The 20,515-nt window shown below is 41.2% G+C and overlaps 1 protein-coding gene across 1 annotated transcript in view; it reads left to right on the top strand.

Moving 5' to 3' along the window:
* Positions 1–20,515, top strand: part of COL15A1 (collagen type XV alpha 1 chain) — a 1,855,347-nt gene that overhangs the window by 613,599 nt on the left and 1,221,233 nt on the right. The window contains exon 10 of the mRNA XM_077269528.1: positions 7,251–7,307. Coding sequence (XP_077125643.1) covers positions 7,251–7,307 — 57 coding nt within the window. The remainder of the gene's footprint in view (positions 1–7,250; positions 7,308–20,515) is intronic.

The raw sequence follows: 20,515 nt of genomic DNA, 5'->3' as shown, positions 1-20,515 counted from the left end.
CAAAGCAATGCCGCCTGTTTAGTCCTGTTACCAATTTTGATCTGCATTTAGCCTACTTTATTCTTTGGCCCTATATCTGTTTCCTCATCATCCTGCCCATTGCCCAGCCACTGCTAGATGAGTCTGCTGGTACATTGACCTAGACCACTACATTCCCCTTGTACTCTACACAGCCAGAATCTGACCCTGCTGAAAGTAAGGTTCCCCTCCCCGCATATTATACCACCTTACACAGGGACAAAGAGGAAGGTGCAGATGAAAGTGCAGGTTCCTTCATCAGGTGGGGGGGCATACTCGTTGGCGACGTCACTGGCACAGGGCCACTCAGAGTACGCAAAAGTGTCGCTGCTGGTGGGAGGCGCCCCCGCCATGCAAACACACCGCCGTACTTTGAGGGGCCCTGTGCCAGTGCCAATGCGAACGAGTGGGCCCCCCCTGCTTGCTCAGGATCACAGCACTTGCAACGTTGAAATACTTACCTCTCCCTGCTCCACCGCCATGACGTAGTCCATGTTTCCTGGGCCCACTAAAACCTTGAACCAGCCCTACCCCCAGGTGGATACGTTCGACTATTCAGGAGTCCTACCGCATCAAGGGCGCGGTCACTCCGGCTGGGATCAGGGCACACTCCACTCGGGCAGTGAGCACTTCCTGGGTGCTTCGGCACCAGGCATCAGCAGAACAGGTTTGCAAGGCGGCAACCTGGTCCAGTCTGCACACTTTTTCCAAGCACTATAGCATCCATACTCAGGCCTCTACAGATGCAAGTCTGGGTAGAAGGATCCTTCAGGCAGCGGTAGCACACCTATAGGCGGTAAGTGCCTAGGGGTTTATTCCGTGGAGTCTTCTTCCCACCCAGGGACTGCTTTGGGACATCCCACAGTCATGTGTCCCCCAATGAGATGAAGGAGAAATATGGATTTTTGTGTTACTCACCGTAAAATCCTTTTCTCCAAGTCGCTCATTGGGGGACACAGCTCAAACCCTGTTAGCCAAAGGGCTTTCTTTTTTACTTACTTTTTTATTTTTTTTTTCAGCTGGCGGGGTTAGTTCTAGACATGTTGTTCCTATATTAATGCTGATTTATTTTTTCGTTCTCCTACTGCTTTTGCACCAAACTGGGTCTGCCTGCGGCCAGTGTCAGGGTGTATACATAGTTACATAGTTATTAAGGTTGAAGGAAGACTTTAAGTCCATCTAGTTCAACCCATAGCCTACCCTAACATGCCCTAACATGTTGATCCAGAGGAAGGCAAAAAAAAACCATGTGGCAAAGAGTAAGCTCCACATTGGGGAAAAAAATTCCTTCCCGACTCCACATACGGCAGTCAGACTAGTTCCCTGGATCAACGCCCTATCAAGGAATCTAGTGTATATACCCTGTAACATTATACTTTTCAAGAAAGGCATCCAGTCCCCTCCTAAATTTAAGTAATGAATCACTCAATACAACATCATACGGCAGAGAGTTCCATAGTCTCACTGCTCTTACAGTAAAGAATCCGCGTCTGTTATTATGCTTAAACTTTCTTTCCTCGAGACGTAGAGGATGCCCCCTTGTCCCTGTCTCAGGTCTATGATTAAAAAGATCATCAGAAAGGTCTTTGTGCTGTCCCCTCATATATTTATACATTAAAATAAGATCACCCCTTAGTCTTCGTTTTTCCAAACTAAACAGCCCCAAGTGTAATAACCTATCTTGGTATTGCAGACCCCCCAGTCCTCTAATAACCTTGGTTGCTCTTCTCTGCACCCGCTCTAGTTCAGCTATGTCTTTCTTATACACCGGAGGCCAGAACTGTGCACAGTATTCTAAGTGTGGTCGAACTAGTGACTTGTATAGAGGTAAAATGATGTTCTCCTCATGAGCATCTATGCCTCTTTTAATACATCCCATTATTATTATTATACGACGGAGAAGGAGCTAATTTTTCCTATGTTTACTTAGTGTCAGCCTCCTGGTGGCAGTAGCATACACCCACAGTCCTGTGTTCCCCAATGAGCAACTCGGGAGAAAAGGATTTTATAGTGAGTAACACAAAAATCCATATTTCAGGTACCCAGGTCCGGACCTAACAACAGTTTCAGCCTTGCATTTGTATCTGCCCCCATGATCTTTAAGTTGTTCTGAACCTCTTGCTATACAGACGAGAGTGATGAAGAGAATTGTTCCTCCCAAGAAAGCCCTGAAGACACCTCCTTACTGAAGGTACAAAACTGAGGATGGAAGCCATATGCACCAAAAAATGGACTCACTGCGACAATTGTATAAGGCAAACTCAGCTAATGGTAGAAAAGATGACCAACTCACTAGCTATCTGACACAAAACACCTGAGGTACGTATGTCCCCAGACATTGGTTTAAATGTTCAGTCTGACCATTAGTCTGAGGATGAAATCCTAGAGAAAAGGATAGGCGCATCCCTAGGTGAGAATAAAGTGCCCTTCAGAGTTTACATACAAACTGGATCTCCCGATCTGACACCACATGCTTTGGTGATATGCTGGTGGTGGTTAGATTAGAGGTGGTTAGGCAATTTTGTTTGTCTCAGAACTCTCTTTAAAAAACTCCCAGATTGGGTAACACCTAACTCTCTGATGGAGAAATTCAGGAGTGTTAGTGCTTTGCAGAACAGTTGCCTGCCTTCTTATTCTGGTCACCCCACTGCCTTTTACTGTCTGTTTCGGTGCTCCCTCAGCACTGCTGGCCGCGCTCTGCAAGCCAGCTTCCCAGGTTGGGTCAGTGACGTCATCATCAACCACCCCGTCTTCCACCACCACACCCTGGTCCTCCTGACTTTGTAACTTTAACAACAAGACTTAGCGGCAACTGTGTCTCATCATGATATTCCTCCTTATCCCAAATTTGCCATACCCCATTGTCATGTTCTTGTGGCTGTGGCTGCTCTAAGGTTTGTGCATCACTAAAGAGTATGTCCTTCTACCCCTCTTGAAACATGCAGGATGAGAGGCCACAAACAAGAAATTATGTTGTAAAGAGCTTCTCAGAGTTTACTAATGTGGGATCACTCAACATAGTGGAGGGAGGAGGATCAGGGTGAGGATTAAGTGATCCAGACTGTCGGCTGCTGAGACTAGATGATGTGGAAGACTGTGTGGTGCTGCCAAGCCTGCTGGAAGCATTATCTGCTATCTAACCGACCACCTGTTTGCTCTGCTCTGGCTTCAGAAGTAGTGTACCGCGCCTCCCTGCAAAGTGGGACAGGAACCTATGTGTCATGAATGGGCATTTGTCCTGTGCTCCAGCATCAGGTGTAGTCACACCTGCCTCACGTCCTCGGTATCTGCGTGCCACATCATCAGCACTTCCACTTCCCCATTCCTTAACGCATGCCTTATGCATTTTGTAAAGGCTAGCCCTTTTGAAACCAAGTTTATTTTTAATAAAAGAAAACAATTGGTCACCTGCAGCAATCAAAGCAATTTTTATGAGTTTATTACACCATAATGCAATAGTAAGAATGCAAAAGTGTATGTATGATAATCAAATTCAATCAAGAACAATGTTTCAATGCTTTTTCCCAGTTTTAGAGATCATAGAAACGTTCACAGAGCACGTAACACTGTATGACTGAGAAATGGAAGCCTCAAAAATTTTTAAGTTTGTTATCAGTTTTAGAGATCATATAATTGTTCATAGAACATGTAACACTGTATGACTGAGAAATGGAAGTCTAAAAATTTTTGAAAAGCTTTTTAGCAGTTTTAGAGATCACAGAAATGTTCATAGACCATGTAACATTGCATATCTGAGAAATGGAGGACTACAACATTTTTAAAAGCTTTTTCTCAGTTTTAGGAATCACAGATATGTACTCCACACTACGGATGAGTATATGGCTGAGAAACTTAGTCCATGAAAATGTTTCAATGATTTTTGTATGTTTTATGTAACACGAAAAAGGACCTCAAAGCACGTAATACTTGATGGATCAAAATATATTAAATTTTTTCAACTCCCACAAAAAACTGCAGCTGTATATTTGCCAAATCACTGCAGAGGCCTAATTCCTGTCTGTACAGACTGGATTTTGTCACTCTCCCTGCTCCTAAGGGTACCGTCTCACTATACGATTTGCCAACGATCACGACCTGCGATACGACCTGGCCGTGATCGTTGGTAAGTCGTTGTGTGGTCACTGGGGAGCTGTCACACAGACCGCTCTCCAGCGACCAACGATGCCGAGGTTCGCTGGTAACCAGGGTAAACATCGGGTTACTAAGCGCAGGGCCGCGCTTAGTAACCCGATGTTTACCGTGGTACCAGCGTAAAAGGAAAAAAAAACAAACCGTACATACTCACCATCTGATGTCCTTCAGGTCCCTTGCCGTCTGCTTCCCGCTCTGACTGAGTGCCACTGTACAGTGAGAGCAGATCACAGCGGTGACGTCACCGCTGTGATCTGCTCTCACTTTCCGGCCGGCACTCAGTCAGAGCGGGAAGCAGACGGCAAGGGACCTGAAGGACATCAGATGGTGAGTATGTACGGTTTGTTTTTTTTTCCTTTTACGCTGGTAACCACGGTAAACATCGGGTTACTAAGCGCGGCCCTGCGCTTAGTAACCCGATGTTTACCCTGGTTACCAGCGAACGCATCGCTGGATCGCTGTCACACACAACGATCCAGCGATGACAGCGGGAGATCCAGCGACGAAAGAAAGTTTCAAACGATCTGCTACGACGTACGATTCTCAGCAGGGTCCCTGATCGCTGCTGCATGTCAGACACTGCGAGATCGTAACTATATCGCTAGAACATCACGAATCGTGCCGTCGTAGCGATAAAAATGCCACTGTGTGACGGTACCCTAAGACTCTCTCTCCCTCGGCTAAATGCAGATTGCATATGATACAAACGATTAGCCCTTAGAAGGGCTGTTAGTATGATGGCTCATCTTCAGCACCAGAATCAACACTACAGGCCTCTGATTCATTCTTTTCTACACCCATCAGTGCAGCACCAAAATATTCCAGCCATGTGGTGTTTCATTGATTCTGAGTGGCAGAAGAATATGCTTTGACTAAGCTTTCACTGGGGAACTAACTACACATAGGGATGCTAGTTGTATTATGACTTCTATTAATTATGGACAGCTCTAATTGTGAACATAGTACATTTTTAGTACATTTATGTCAATGCAACATAGTACTAATGAACATACTCTAGCTTTGTTTTATGGTAACATTGCATCTGCAAATCATAAAAGACAAGCAATATTGCTGACATTTATTAAATGCATTTTGGCAAGTTTGACATTTTAGAAGAAATTGGGGCTAACACAAATAGGAATTTTATCTAAGGCTACTTTCACACTAGCGTTAACTGCATTACGTCGCAAATCCGTTTTTTGCCGAAAAAACGGATGCGTCAAAAAAAGTGAAAAACGTATGCAATGCATACAGCATTTCGACGGATCCGTCGCAAATCCGCTAAACGTTTCCGTCGAAATACTGGATGCGTTGCATACGTTGCATCCGTTTTTACCATCCGTTGCATCCGTTTTTACGACGGATCCGTTTTTAAAATGGGAGGCTCCCAAATTTGATTGGCTACTGGAAAATATGGAAAACGATATAGTTACTGTTTTTACAGCCCATCTTTGAGGGTTTTAGTTTTGTGGCAGCGATGGAAGGTGTTCTTGGGAGGATTGCTAGTTTGGTTACCGACGTTATCTTTGAGACGAATCGCCTGGATATCATAGTGCGGGAGAAGGAGGCGGCAGCGGAAAAACGTAGGATGCTTCTGCAGCAACGGAGACGGAGGCGACTCTGGATACATCCGATTAATGAACTACGGATGATGATAAAGGGATCCAAACCCTAACCCTACCCCTAACCTCACACCTAACCGTTTAATGAACATTTTCTGACAGTCATAGTGCCATGTATTTCAGTGCCACGTATTTAAGTGCCACGTACTATAAATACTATAACCACGTGGTTATACGTGGCACTGAAATATCGTGGCACGTAAATACGTGGCAATTAAATGCGTGGCACTGAAATACATGGCACTGAAATATCGTGGCATTTACGTGAAATACGTGGCACTTATGTACGTGGCACTTATGTACGTGGCACCTATGTACGTGGCACCTATGTACGTGGCACCTATGTACGTGGCACCTATGTATGTGGCACCTATGTACGTGGCACCTATATACGTAGCACTTATATACGTGCCACGATATTTCAGTGCCACTATATACGTGGCACTTATACACGTGGCACTTATATACGTGGCACCTATATACGTGGCACCTATATACGTGGCACTTATATACGTGGCACCTATATACGTGGCACCTATATACGTGGCACCTATATACATGGCACTTAAGTACGTGGCCATATATGAGGGGTTGAAGGCCCAGGCCAGGTTTATATAGATTTGGGGGTGTCTGGCCAATTGGCAACAAAATCCAGCTTCTGAGCATGCTCAGTGTAAAAAAACGTATTGCAGCGCTGCATTGCGTCGTACGACGTGTCCCGACGCATCCGTCGCTCATAGGCTTCCAATGTAGCCAACGACGCATGCCGCAGGATGCGTCGCGACACGTTTTTTAGGCGGAGACAAAAAACGTTACAAGCAACGTTTTTTGCAGACGACGTGTCGCCAAATTTCGACGCATCCGTCGTACGACGCACACGACGTATGCCAATCCGTCGCAATACGTCGCCAATACAAGTCTATGGGGAAAAAACGCATCCAGCAAAAACTTTTGCTGGATGCGTTTTTTCTGAAAAAAGACGTTTTGAGACGGTTTGCAGTTAACGCTAGTGTGAAAGTAGCCTACAAGCAACGTTTTTTGCCGACGACGTGTCGCCAAATTTCGACGCATTCGTCGTACGACGCACACGACGTATGCCAATCCGTCGCAATACGTCGCCAATACAAGTCTATGGGGAAAAAACGCATCCAGCAAAAACTTTAGCTGGATGCGTTTTTTCTGAAAAAAGACGTTTTGAGACGGTTTGCAGTTAACGCTAGTGTGAAAGTAGCCTAACAGTCTATAGGAAACTATGTGTCAGTGTTATGGTGATGCTTCAGGGTTGCTGTTATGGTACCAAAAGACAGCAAGTGTCAGCTGACATAGAAAAACTGGGATAATATGCTTTGAGGTGAAACAATACGTTTAAATTGTTTTATCCTATCCACAGTATTGACACAATGTGGGTTTTATTTGGGTTTTTTTTGTGCCTAATTTGATATATTTTCTTTGTTTTAGCGAACTGATGACACTGAAGGTTCTGCAAGCGGAGATATTCCTGGAGCAGGTCAAACTGTAAGAAACAATATAACTTTTTTTTTATTGTTTTTTATGTTAAAACAAAAAAATCATGATCGTCCTTTTGGTTACATGTAGCGATGAGCGAGCCTGCTAAACACTACTCGCTGCTCACCCGAGCATCGCAGTGCTCACGATGCTCGAAGCCCATCGAGTATTTACGGCTTTGCTCGGTGGGAGTTTGAGTCACCGCCCTGCCTTTTTGGTGCTCTTTAAAGCGCCAATCAGCATGCAGGGATTGTCTGCTACACACTGTAATGCCGCAGCCATGTTGGTTGTGGCATTACAGTGATTTGCTGGCCGCAGCCTTGCTCGTCACAGTCAGCTCCGGAATAACGCAGTGTAGGGACAGTTGCTGCTGAGATAGGGAGAGATTTTCAATTTTATTAGTTAGTGTGGGTATACCATCTGTAATACACAAATCCATCTCAACCAACAGTCCTTCTGAGTACTAATCAAGGTGTGTATATAGATATCAGTGCCAGGCAGGCCATGTATGTGGGATGGGTATATAGATATCAGTGCAAGGCAGGCAGGCAGAGTATGTGGCCGACTTCATTGCATATGGCAAGAGGGTCTATGCGAGTTCTGTCTGCTGCTGCCTATTACAAATATTTACATACATAAAATCCCCTTTCCCGCGCGCAGTCTCTTTTATATCACACCCGCCCCCAGCAGTCAGGTGCAAAAGTCTACTCCGGTCAGAAAGTGCTTCTCCCAGCAACAATGGTGACAGTCCAGACAGTTACGGCCTGGACACGTAAGAGAGACCACTATTCTGGTCCATCTTCCTACACTCCCACCATGCCGAGTGCCCGGAGACAACTATTCCCACACTTGGACACTCTGAAGAGCTGTTCACTTTTCCATTTATAGATTCGGGACTCTTGCCCAGTCCACTTGAAGTGGGGGAAGAGGAGATCGCATGTAGCGATGCCCAAATATTTGAGCAGCCATGGTCACACGAAGGCGACGGTGGGAACGTGTCACAACAGGTGGACGATGGTGAGACACAATTGCCAGAAAGTCAGGAGGATGACCAGGGTGCGGAAGTGGAGGACGAGGTGGTGGATGATATAGTAACTGACCAAAGCTGGCAGGAGGACATGCAGAGCGAGGACAGCAGCACACAGGGGGATGGAGGTGTAGCACCCCAAAAAGCAGGAAGAAGCAGTGTGGTGGCCGTAGACAGAAGGTGGGCAACCGTTCTCCGTAACACCAACACAACAGAAGTTGACAGTCCAACTGTTAGGTCTTCCTGAGTCTGGTTGTTTTTTAAAGACTCTGCCGATAACTCCAAAAAGGCCATTTGCACCACCTCCCAGGCCAGCATCAGCAGGGGTTGCAAAACTACCAGCCTGACCACCACCAGCATGATCAGGCACATGCCGGCAAAGCACCCGACTTTGTGTGGCCAAACCCCAGGGTCCAGGAACAGTGTCTGTGGGCGACACCACTGCTTCTTCCGCTGTTGTGCATGCAAGCTAATCCCCTGTCCATGGTGCATGCAAAGAGGCCTCCTGCCCTGCACCTGTTGTTGCACCCACTCAACCAGCACCATCAACAAGCATGTCCACGTCCTTGTCCCAGCGCAGCGTTCAGTTGTTCATACCCCAGTCCTTGGAACGCAAGCGTAAATACGCAGCCAACGCCCTACAGGCCACACTACTAAATTCACACATTTCTCGACTGCTTGTGCTCGAAAAGTTGCCTTTTAGGCTCATGGAGACGTAAGCTTTCCGCAACCTGATAGCAGTGGCCGTCGCTCAGTACTCTGTCCCCAGCCGCCACTATTTCTCCCGGTGTGCCGTCCCCGCATTGCACAAGCACGTGTCCCACAACATTAGCCATGCCCTCAACAATGCTGTTACTGGGAAAGTCCATCTAAACACGGACACGTGGACAAGTGCTCGTGGGCAGGGACCATACATCTCGCTGACAGCACACTGGGTTAACATATTGGAAGCCGGGACCCAGTCAGACCTTTGGATGGAACACGTCCTCCTAACACCAAGGATTGCGGACCCTACATCAATCAGGGTTGCCCCCACAGTCTACAGCTCCTGCACCTCCTCCTCTTCAGCTTCCATCTCCGAAATGACCACATTAGTCACAAGCTGGAAGCACTGCAGCATTGCCTCAGCCAAGCATCAACAAGCTGTGCTGAAGCTAATATGTTAGGTGACAAACTGCACAGTGCTGAAGAGTTGTGGACAGCTCTGAAAGAGCAGGCAGATCTGTGGCGGACACCGCTGAACCTACAACCAGGCATGGTCGCGTGTGACAATGGCCGGAACCTGGTGGCAGCTCTGAGGCTAGGAGAGCTTACACACATACCATGCCTGGCCCATGTGCTTAACCTCGTGGTTCAGCGTTTTTTCAAAACCTACCCGAAGCTGCCGGATCTGCGTGTCAAACTACGCCGCCTGTGTGCCCATTTTAGAAAGCCAACTACAGCTTCTGCTGCCCTTGCTGTGCTAGGGGCGCGTGTGTGCACCTATGGAGAAGGATACGGGTAAGACTATATGATGGAAACACTGGTCTTTTGGATATAAGGGGGTCTCTTGCTATGCGGTCTGTGACCAATCTGGATTTGTGGGATGTGTATCTCCCTATACTGATGTAGTAGTAAGGAGACTACAACTGTATGGATACTATGCACTGGCACTTTATCTTTGAAAGAATGGCTGTGTTGACCTCTCTCCTTTTACCGCTATACCCATGATCTTATTCTGTGGTGCTACACATTTTTATATGGGTGCATCTGTACCTTATACTCAAATTACTCTGTTATTGATAACTGAACCTTGACTTTTATGTAATTGTAATTTATGGTAAACTTTCTATCTGTAGCAAAATAATATATATTTGTTTTTAGTACCCCCCTCTTTTTTGTGTGACTGTATGCTTCAAATTATGTTTTTGATGTTGCTGGGAAGCATCACAGGGTATTATCCCAAGTAGTTTTTCTGGATTGTTTCCGAGGACTACTATTATGGTATCTGTTTCTGAGATTTTATATTTCCTTGCCGTGCTTCAGCAGCATTTGCTCACTGACTGATGTATAATGTCCCCATGCATTGGAACTCTACACTGCAGATGTTGGAAAGGATTTGTGAGCAGAATAAGGCAGTTGTTGACTACCAGCATCAACAAGGCCGTCGGTATTCAGTTTAGACTCCACACAAGACCTCAGGAGTGGACATGGATGTCAGACATATGTACCATCCTCCAAAACTTTGAGGAATCCACCAAGATGGTGAGCGGCGATGACGCCATAATTACTATCACCATCCCGCTTCTCTGTGTTTTGAAATGCTCTCTGCTCACAATCAAAGAGGATTTATTGCAGGTGGAGCACGATGAGATGGAGCAAGGAACCATACAGGGTGATTACACACAGCCCAGCCTCATCTCATCCCAACGTGGATTGGGTGACAATGAGGAAGAGGAGGAAAAACAGGAGCTAGTTTAATGCGTTGTAGACGGTACTACAAGCACAACTGTCATAACGTCTGTTCAGCGTGGATGGCCTAAGGGCAGGGAGGAGGAGGAGAGCATGGTCAGTCATCCTCTTGGTGAGGATACTGAAGTCATGCCTGTTAGCAGCCTGGCATGCATGGCTGAGTTTCCCATGACCCTCGCATTCTCAAAATTTTGGGTGACAGTCATTACTGGTTGGTGACACTTCTAGATCCACACTACAAGGAGAACTTTCTATCTTTTATTCCAGAGGTAGACAGGTCTACTACTGGGGCAGTACCAGAGGGCCTTTGTTGCGGAATTATTAAAAAAATTCCCATCTGAAAATGCTGGCGGCAGAGGTCACAATTCGTTGGACAACCAAGGAGTACAGGTGAGAGAGACACAACTCCAATCCAGCAGAGGCAGGGGAACACTGGCAACGTTCTGGGAGAGTATTCTCAAACACTCCCATTGCACTTGCCTTGAGGCGCGGGGTACTCTCACAAGGAGTGCAAAGTTTTTGAACACAGACAATTGGAAAACATAACCAGTCTTTAGTAACATCAATTTCATTCCCCTATTATATGTAAATACCAAAAGTAACATATGACTGGATAGGACCATATCCGACCAACTGCATATTCACTTGGAATAAAGCGTACAACAAAAAGCAGTCAAAAAGTCCAAATATAGAAATGTGCAAAAATACTTTAATAATATTAACAGGTAAGAAAAACAGCAAGTGTGAACTTCCCCGTGCCAGAATCCAGCACAAACAAAAAGACAGGCAGGGATATATGTAGCACTGCTTCTATCTAACACCCATGTTATAGTAGCAAGAATATAAGCGCAGATAGAGCCTATGGCAATAAGGTCATATTAGACCAATAGCATGGGCATTTTACGGCGTACTGTTAAATACAAGATTGAAAAGTATACATACCAAAGCAGATTATCAAGCCACACACGCCCGCACAACTCCCGTCCACCCCAACGTGCGTTTCGGCATGTACCTTCCTCAAGATTTATCTATATCCCACTTCCCAGTTCCGGTTTGGAATTTGCAGCTTTCTGGCGCCTCTCAGGTCAGATTAGGTACTGCACATAGGGTAATTAGTGGCCAGAAAGGCTGCCTGCTATGTACTGGCTATTGGGCATGCTGCAGCGAGGGCTATATAACTACTCCCACACAGGCGGGAACAATAATAATCAACGCCGCCATCGCTGCAAAGATTCCCAATCGCACAGAACAAGGTATGCTGCCACCAGCTCCGATTAAACGGGTCTGAAGCCAACCCAAATCAGTAGCGCAATTCACTTCAGAGGACGCACAGTCGTATAGAGCAGAAAAGACAAGCTAGCTATTAAATATTTTACTCCATTCAAATTAGGCAGTGTTTATAAAGTATAAAAAGATATTAGAAAGGAGACGATTCGTATATACATTACAGATTACAAAATAAAATAGGATTAACGGAAGAAAAACACACTTAATCATAATAGTAATAATAATAATAATAATAATAATAATTATTATTATTTATATAGCGCCAACATATTCCGCAGCGCTTTACAAATTATAGAGGGGACTTGTACAGACAATAGACATTACAGCATAACAGAAATCACAGTTCAAAACAGATACCAGTAGGAATGAGGGCCCTGCTCGCAAGCTTACAAACTATGAGGAAAAGGGGAGACACGAGAGGTGGATGGTAACAATTGCTTTAGTTATTTGGACCAGCCATAGTGTAAGGCTTGGGTGTTCATGTAAAGCTGCATGAACCAGTTACAGGTTATGTCATGATATTATCATCCAGATGCATGGAAACAGCTTGAAGAGCTGTTAGCTGCTTCCCGGGCCAAGACTGAAGGCTGTGCTAAGAGTATAGTGTCCTATACTTCTCAGATTGTGACATCACTAAAGGGCTGGTTAATGATATGCACTGAGGCTAGTTCTTTACATTTTTCCAAGGTTTCAGACAAAAGAATTCCTTAGTGAGAGGGAAGGGACCACTAGTGGCTTTGCAGGATTGGTCACCTGCAGTTTAAAGCCACACCCTGCTCACACACTAGGTTCAAGTTACACAGTGTCTCTGCTCAAGCTTTGCCTTTTGGATGGAGGAATGCAGAGGGGGGAAGAAGAATAACAAGGGGGGTCGCAGCTGCATTGTGAGTGTGTGTGTAGAAAGCCTTCCTTCTGAAACTAACCTCACAATATGACATTCTTTGTCATTATTGTGACAGGAAGCGCCAAATTTTTGTCAGCTCTTTCATTCACTGAATTAGGTGAACAATGTGGAGACCCACTTCACAATAATGGGAAAATTGTTTTATGATGCCCTCCTCCACTTCTCTTCCAAGGGGTATTGGGGTACATCCACATTTGGGCCAGCTCAAGCATTCACTGCATAAGCAAACAGTATGGGAGACCCACACCCTTTTTGGCCTCTGCCTCCTGTTGGGACCCCCAGTATGGAGTGGGCTGTGTTCCCCTGGAACCTTCCATTCCCATGTATTTCTCGACCAGTCCGACCAGTTCATCAGCATTCTGGGAATCGCCCTTGGAAATCCAAGTCTATAAGGACCTTGGCAAGGAGTGCACAAACCGGTCCATCACCACCCATTCTACCGTCTGGGCAGGCGTAGAGTGTCCTAGCTGCAGCCACTTCTAGACCAGGTGCACCAGGTCAAACATTTTTAGGGGGATTACTCTCCCTAGAGATTTTTCTTTGTTTAGTCTCCACACACTTGGACCTACTTTGATGTACAGTGATACCTTTCTGATATATCGCAAGAGCAGTCGGATATGTAGTTTATTCCTTCTCTCCCCCCCCCCCGTATTTTTCCTACCCTCATTTCCATCACCATGCACCTATTTGATATGAGATTTACTTTAGTTGTACTTTTTTTTTACACATGGGTATGTACCTTTTTTTGTACACATGGTTATGTATCTTTATTATTGTTCCTTTTGTTCATTGTTTAAAATACAGTTTACTGAAGAAGGTCTGGCATTGACCGAAACGTTTATTTATTTTGGACTGCAATAAATGATTTTCTTTCAAAGCATCAGCCGTTAACAAGTTGAGTGCCAAATTATTTACTATAAACATTTGGGAGCACGGTGGTTTGTCCTCGTGATACGCCCAATAGTGAACCCACTAGGACCTGAGAGTCCTTGTTACCCCTAAGCATGCAAGAATCTCTATTTTTAGCTTGTCATACTCTTTAGCGTCCTGCAAAGCTAAATCATAGTATGCTTTCTGGGGTTCCACCATCAAGTATGGCACCACTACTGTTAAATATGCTTATTCTGCACATTCATGTAAATCAGGACTTAACCAGGTGCGTTATTCTTAAAAGAAAAATGTCGTCATATTCACATTAAAAGTATAGTGGTTTATTGATTATCCATAGAAAAATCACCTTGCAGCAAAAACATAAAACAGATGAAAATAGTTACGAACGGATTGTCCATGTGTAGAGATCAGCATTAGTTATCCCTCTTTCCCAAGTCCTGAATGGAAGCCATCTGTCTGTGTGTCTGAAGTTTGAAGGTCATCATGGCTGCAGCTACCAGCTGTTGCTTCCTCGTCAGACATCCATGGAGAGAATGAGGTGAAGATGGGAGGTGACAGTCCCACGTGACAAAAGACCCCCACACCCTCCTAAGAGACGCTTATATATCTTCTCTACAGATCACGTGTTGCCTGTATATGGAGTGGACTTATGCTCTGAGCTCCTATATACATAAATAGCTTTTGTAACATCAGCATGAAACAATATGCTCGGTGCTCGGTACAGGATCGAGACCAAGAATATTTCAATTAATTAATATTTAACAATTCCCCCTTTTGAGGGTGACAGACATTCATTGATTGGAACCCTCAAATTAAATATATTAATAAAATCTGCTTTCTTCTTTTCTTCTTCTTTAGCAAAATAATTTAGTGTTTATAATATCAATAATAATAATAATAATAATAATAATAATAATAATATTGTTCTACGTATTCAATAATATAATGATATGTAAATTCATGTTATGGTAAGCCGTGACCAATATTCATATAAAATATGTGATTATACTTCCCTATATCTACTTGAAGCATCTCAGGTCTGATGTCATCTGATGTCATCTGGTCTTCATCTTGATGTCTTCTCCTTGGTTCTTTTTAAACAATTTTTATTATAATTCTTATGAAATAGATGATAGCATGTAGATATTGTAGAGACTGTGTGTCATGTGTCAGTCAAAGTCCATAAATTCAAATGTTGATAAGAAAACAAAGTTCATAGATGAGATGTAGCTTTAATATCTGTGTAGTGTCACCTTTAAAAACCTGGACTTACATTGGCTCGCCTTGGAAATCATCTGGAATCTCCATATCATCCGTAGTGGTCTTGGAACAGGTGTTTTTGGTCAGCACAGCAAGGGTTAAATTGACTCTTCCCTGCTAAATATAGCACCATAACCAGTTTTTAGTGCACTGGGCACATGTCAGGGTTGTAGCGCCCTGACAATCACCTGATTGTTCACCAGCTTTCATGGAAGTCTTATAGGTGATAGGAAACCACTGGAACATGATAACACAGTTCATCTTAGCATCGTAGGATCATCGTCCTCTCCGTGGTTGGCAGGTAGGATATTATACTCATACTTGTCAGTGATGGATGCTGTAGTTGTGAATGGTGACATGAATTGTATTCGACACAGTCTATTATTACTCAGAAATCATAGCATTGTTACCTTGTGGAACTCTGGATAACGTCTTTTTCTTCTTGCAACTTTTAATTGAATATAAAAATATGAAAAGTCTTTATTAACGTAACTTTAGTATCTTGATTGAAGTCTTCATTCCCTATTCTATACCAAATCTGGTAATTTTCCTAACCTATAACATCATAGCTTACCATAGCAATCAATAATATCCATATAATTATTAAATTATATTAATATGGAATTCATATTTGGAAAAATAAAACAATAATAATAATGATAATATATTATTAGCCATATTCTTCATGTGATAGGACATTTTTATGTCATGGGTGTAATTTCTTTTTGAACCCATAGATGTCAGTGTGTCTTATATGTAACAAATGTTGATATTGCTAAAACTTTATTAATAAACTATAACCAATAATATGTAAGAATGTGTAGCCATGAACCAAAATAAGGATAAATATATATGAATATGAATAAGTGAAAGAATTGTTGTATTTAACTCAGAATTGAAACATTTCTTATATAATGAAACCATATGATCATTATATTTGATAAAGCAATATACTTGTATTAGACATTACTTTATTAAATATTGATTTTTCTTTTTTTAAGATAAAAAATGAAAATTGAGAATAAAAATTGAATAAAAAAGTGAAAAATGAAAAATAAAAATTGAGAATAAAAATTGAAGAAGAAAAAATGAAAAATGAAAAATAAAAATGATAAACAAATAAAAATAAGAAATAGTGAAAAATGAAAAATGAGAATAAAATAAAAATAAAAATAAGGCCTTTATATATTGATGATAAATGCAGAGGTTATGTCTCAATAACACATTCCCTTTAATATTTCCATTATCTAGATGTTGTCATAACCTTGGATTACCAAAATATTGAAATTATGCAACTTTGCATATAATACCCTTCATTAGAGGAAAAAAATGACTTTTATAATACTTATTGTATTGTACCCAATAATACCTTATTAATATTTCTTTTTTATTAAAATGTGTGAAAAAGAGGTATTGATGAAATGTGATGATGTAATCTGGATCAAAAACACATTTCCCCCTTAATATCAAAAAATATTATTTTATGAAAAAAATTAATTTGTAAAAACCAAAATTAAAATAATTAATTTTAGAACTGTCATATCAGCTTGTGCCATATATTTGTTTGAAAATGTGTACCCATCTATGTAATCAATAAAAAACATTGAATATGAAAAAAATTATAATTTGGGAAAATTATTCTAAATGTAGACTTGATAAACCATATTGATGTGTGATTGCACTTATTCACTATTACTAAATCAAGAAATAATTACTAAAGAAATATAGAAATATGTTGAATAAATAATATTTCAATATATCTTAACATTTGTAATTTAACTGAATCTTATTTTCATACACACAAATTTTTTGTTATTTTCTTTCTTTCTCTCCACATACCATAAATCATGAGGCCTCTTACATACTGCACGTACCACGCTCCACGCTCCTTACGTTACACTTCATTCTTGCATTAAGTGCACTTAACAAATGCTCATCTGTCATATGTCACTCAAACTATGACTCACATATAAGTCGACACTACATATATTTCACATATAAAAAACATGTATATTAACCCAAAATATTGTGTCCTAATTATCAATCAATGCGCATTGTAATTTATTAAATTTAGTATTCTAATATTTATTTGAATATTCCCCAAATATTATTCTCTAACACTATCTAACTTAACACTATGTTCTAACCTATAGATAGGACTCTTCCATATGAAATGTGTGCATTTGTTGTACAGTTATATTTAGTACAGGTCTGCAACTGAATCCATTTGAATGTAAAGGCTGAGGAGCTTCAAATTCTCCTTACACTAAAACAAGGATATATGATATTTCATTTTTAACTTACAGCTTGACACATATTGTGCACCATGCAGCGGAGGGAGAAAACTACATTATTTCCATGCAAAGGAAAAAAAACAAGTTTTTAGTTTATTAGTTATGTATTTTTTTTTTTTTATTAAGTGTTAAATATATACAATCATGCAGTTATTATAGCTTCCTGTGTAAATAAAACATAAATTCATGTAAAAAGGTTTTGTTTTTTTGTTCAATTCCTGTTTTTGAAATGAAAGCTCTAAGGAAAAATAAAAGATAAGGTTAATTTCATATTTATTCAGAAACAAAATAATTTAAATATGTTATACATATGCATATATTTAATATATGTAATTAATGTAATTCTAAGTATTACTGGAATAAATTCTAATTATTTCACTATACATATAAAAATACAGTTAATATAGTCTGTACTTATACAAATATGCTACAGTATTTATTGTATACTATATTAATATATATTTGTAACTGTAGAAATATATAGTATAAAATAATTACATATTAATAAATAATACATTGTATAACTCCCCTACACCTCATATAATTGATTACATTTTTAGCCAATTCCTAACCCAAAATTTACCTCTCTGTTGATAATTTGTTGGACAGCACTATTTAATAAAATCATCTTTAAACTTATGAACTGAGATAATGGAGTGTTCAGTTGAGCAGGCCCGGGGATACTCACCACTTGTTTCTGTCTGTCAATTTCCGCCATTTTTACAGACAGATCTGACCCTGCAGCTTTTAACCCTTTCAGTGCAGCTTCAGTGGAAGACTCATAGGGTTTGTAGCAGATATGTAATTTTCTTCGTTCTTCATAGATTTGATTTTGGGTCAGTTTTGGAGATTTTGATTTTGGCTTCTGATAAGATATAATTCTGTCTGGTTTAAAAACCTTAGTATGATTTGTTTTCCTTTCAAGATTCTCATGTTTTCTAAAGAATTCAATGGACTGTGCACATTCATATAAAGAACCTTTTTGTGAAGCAATAACACGAGATACAGGATTTAGGAATCAAAATTTGTTCACAAAACAACTTATCATTGATTTTTTACTGGAATTAGTACTGATCATCCTGTAAACCCTTTCAAAAATGGACATGAATGTAAAAGTACATTCTTTCCGACCAATCCTCAATTTTAGAAGAATATCAAGATCTGGATAATTTTCTTTTAGTCCACAAAATATCAAAATTTTTAATCTTTCTACATCAGTCATTTCTTCATGGAATTCTTCATTCTGCATTTTTAGTGAGAATTTCCTGGAGAAACTTACTGGTAGCCAAATTTTAAATAATTTATTTTTCTCCTGATTAGTCAGATCATACTTATCGGCAAAACTTTCAAATATCTCTGAATTTCTGCACACATCGATTTTGTCATCATAGGCAGGAATGATTTTACATAATTTTAACAAGGTCTTCCTAGATTTCATTTGGAGTTGAGCCTCTAAGCCGTCTTCTATTTTTAGTGGCCCTTCAACAACTGTTTCTTGTATATCATCTTTGTCAGTTGTCATGTCTCCTACGTGTCCTCCATCTTGTTTTTCATCATGAGGCACAAAGTCAAGAGTGGCCGCCATTACAGACATGTGCGTCACCTCTTCATCTTCCTCACTCTTTACTTTACACTCAATCTTGGGGACATCATTAATTTCCTTTTCCTTAGAAATTCTTTCTACACAATCTTTTTTGGACTTTTCTGTAACAAACTCATGAAATACATTAACCATATGTAATATATTTTTCAGTTGCTCTTTTTCTTTTTTCCTAGATACTAGCTTAGAATCTAACTTCAAGTTTGCTATTCTGCATTCCGCAAATAACGAAAACCAAAATATTTCTACACTAGATCTATACAAACTTACAAATTCTATCTGACTTGATTTAGCATATGAATCAATCAAATCCATTTGTCCTACCTTGAAATCTCAGCTTGTAGTTCTTTTGCTGGGCTCCAAACTTCACTTGACCACGGCTATTTTTAGCACGTCTTTTTTCAACACGTCCGGCACTTGTAGTACTCCTACTACTTGTCAATTCAACTAACACCTGTTAGTCTCTGTTCGTTTACAAAGTCATAGGTTCTTCTTGAGATCTTTGTGACTTGAAGTTTTGAAGTGAAATTTCTGAATACTTGCACAAAATCTTGCAAACTCTTCTGTCTTCCCCCCGTGTGCAAAAATGAAGGAAATTCACGAAAAAAAAATAGCACAAAAATCAAAACTGGCTGGCTTCGGCAATGTTAAATATGCTTATTCTGCACATTCATGTAAATCAGGACTTAACCAGGTGCGTTATTCTTAAAAGAAAAATGTCATATTCACATTAAAAGTATAGTGGTTTATTGATTATCCATAGAAAAATCACCTTGCAGCAAAAACATAAAACAGATGAAAATAGTTACGAACGGATTGTCCATGTGTAGAGATCAGCATTAGTTATCCCTCTTTCCCAAGTCCTGAATGGAAGCCATCTGTCTGTGTGTCTGAAGTTTGAAGGTCATCATGGCTGCAGCTACCAGCTGTTGCTTCCTCGTCAGACATCCATGGAGAGAATGAGGTGAAGATGGGAGGTGACAGTCCCACGTGACAAAAGACCCCCACACCCTCCTAAGAGACGCTTATATATCTTCTCTACAGATCACGTGTTGCCTGTATATGGAGTGGACTTATGCTCTGAGCTCCTATATACATAAATAGCTTTTGTAACATCAGCATGAAACAATATGCTCGGTGCTCGGTACAGGATCGAGACCAAGAATATTTCAATTAATTAATATTTAACAACTACCTGTGCCCACTGCTCTGGCATGGGTTTCTCCCTCTCGGCAACCCTTTCAAACACCGTCAGGAAAGCATGAACATTGCAATTCTCCATTGCAGATTCTTCAGCCTCAACAATGCAGTTCTCCACTGCACGTTTCTTCAGCTTCAACATTGAAATTCTCCACTGCAGGTTCTTCAACTTCAATATTGCAATTCTCCACTCCTGGGTCTTCAGCCTCAACACTGCAATTGACTGCGGGTTCTTCAGCTTCAATATTGCAATTCTCCACTGCCGGGTCTTCAGCCTCAACTGCCCGGTCTTCAGCCTCAAAA

The sequence above is a fragment of the Ranitomeya variabilis genome, chromosome 6 (genome assembly GCF_051348905.1).
Source record: "Ranitomeya variabilis isolate aRanVar5 chromosome 6, aRanVar5.hap1, whole genome shotgun sequence".
Lineage (NCBI taxonomy): Eukaryota > Metazoa > Chordata > Amphibia > Anura > Dendrobatidae > Ranitomeya > Ranitomeya variabilis.
Note: the sequence above shows the minus strand (reverse complement) of the source record. Positions and strands in the feature narration are given on the sequence as shown.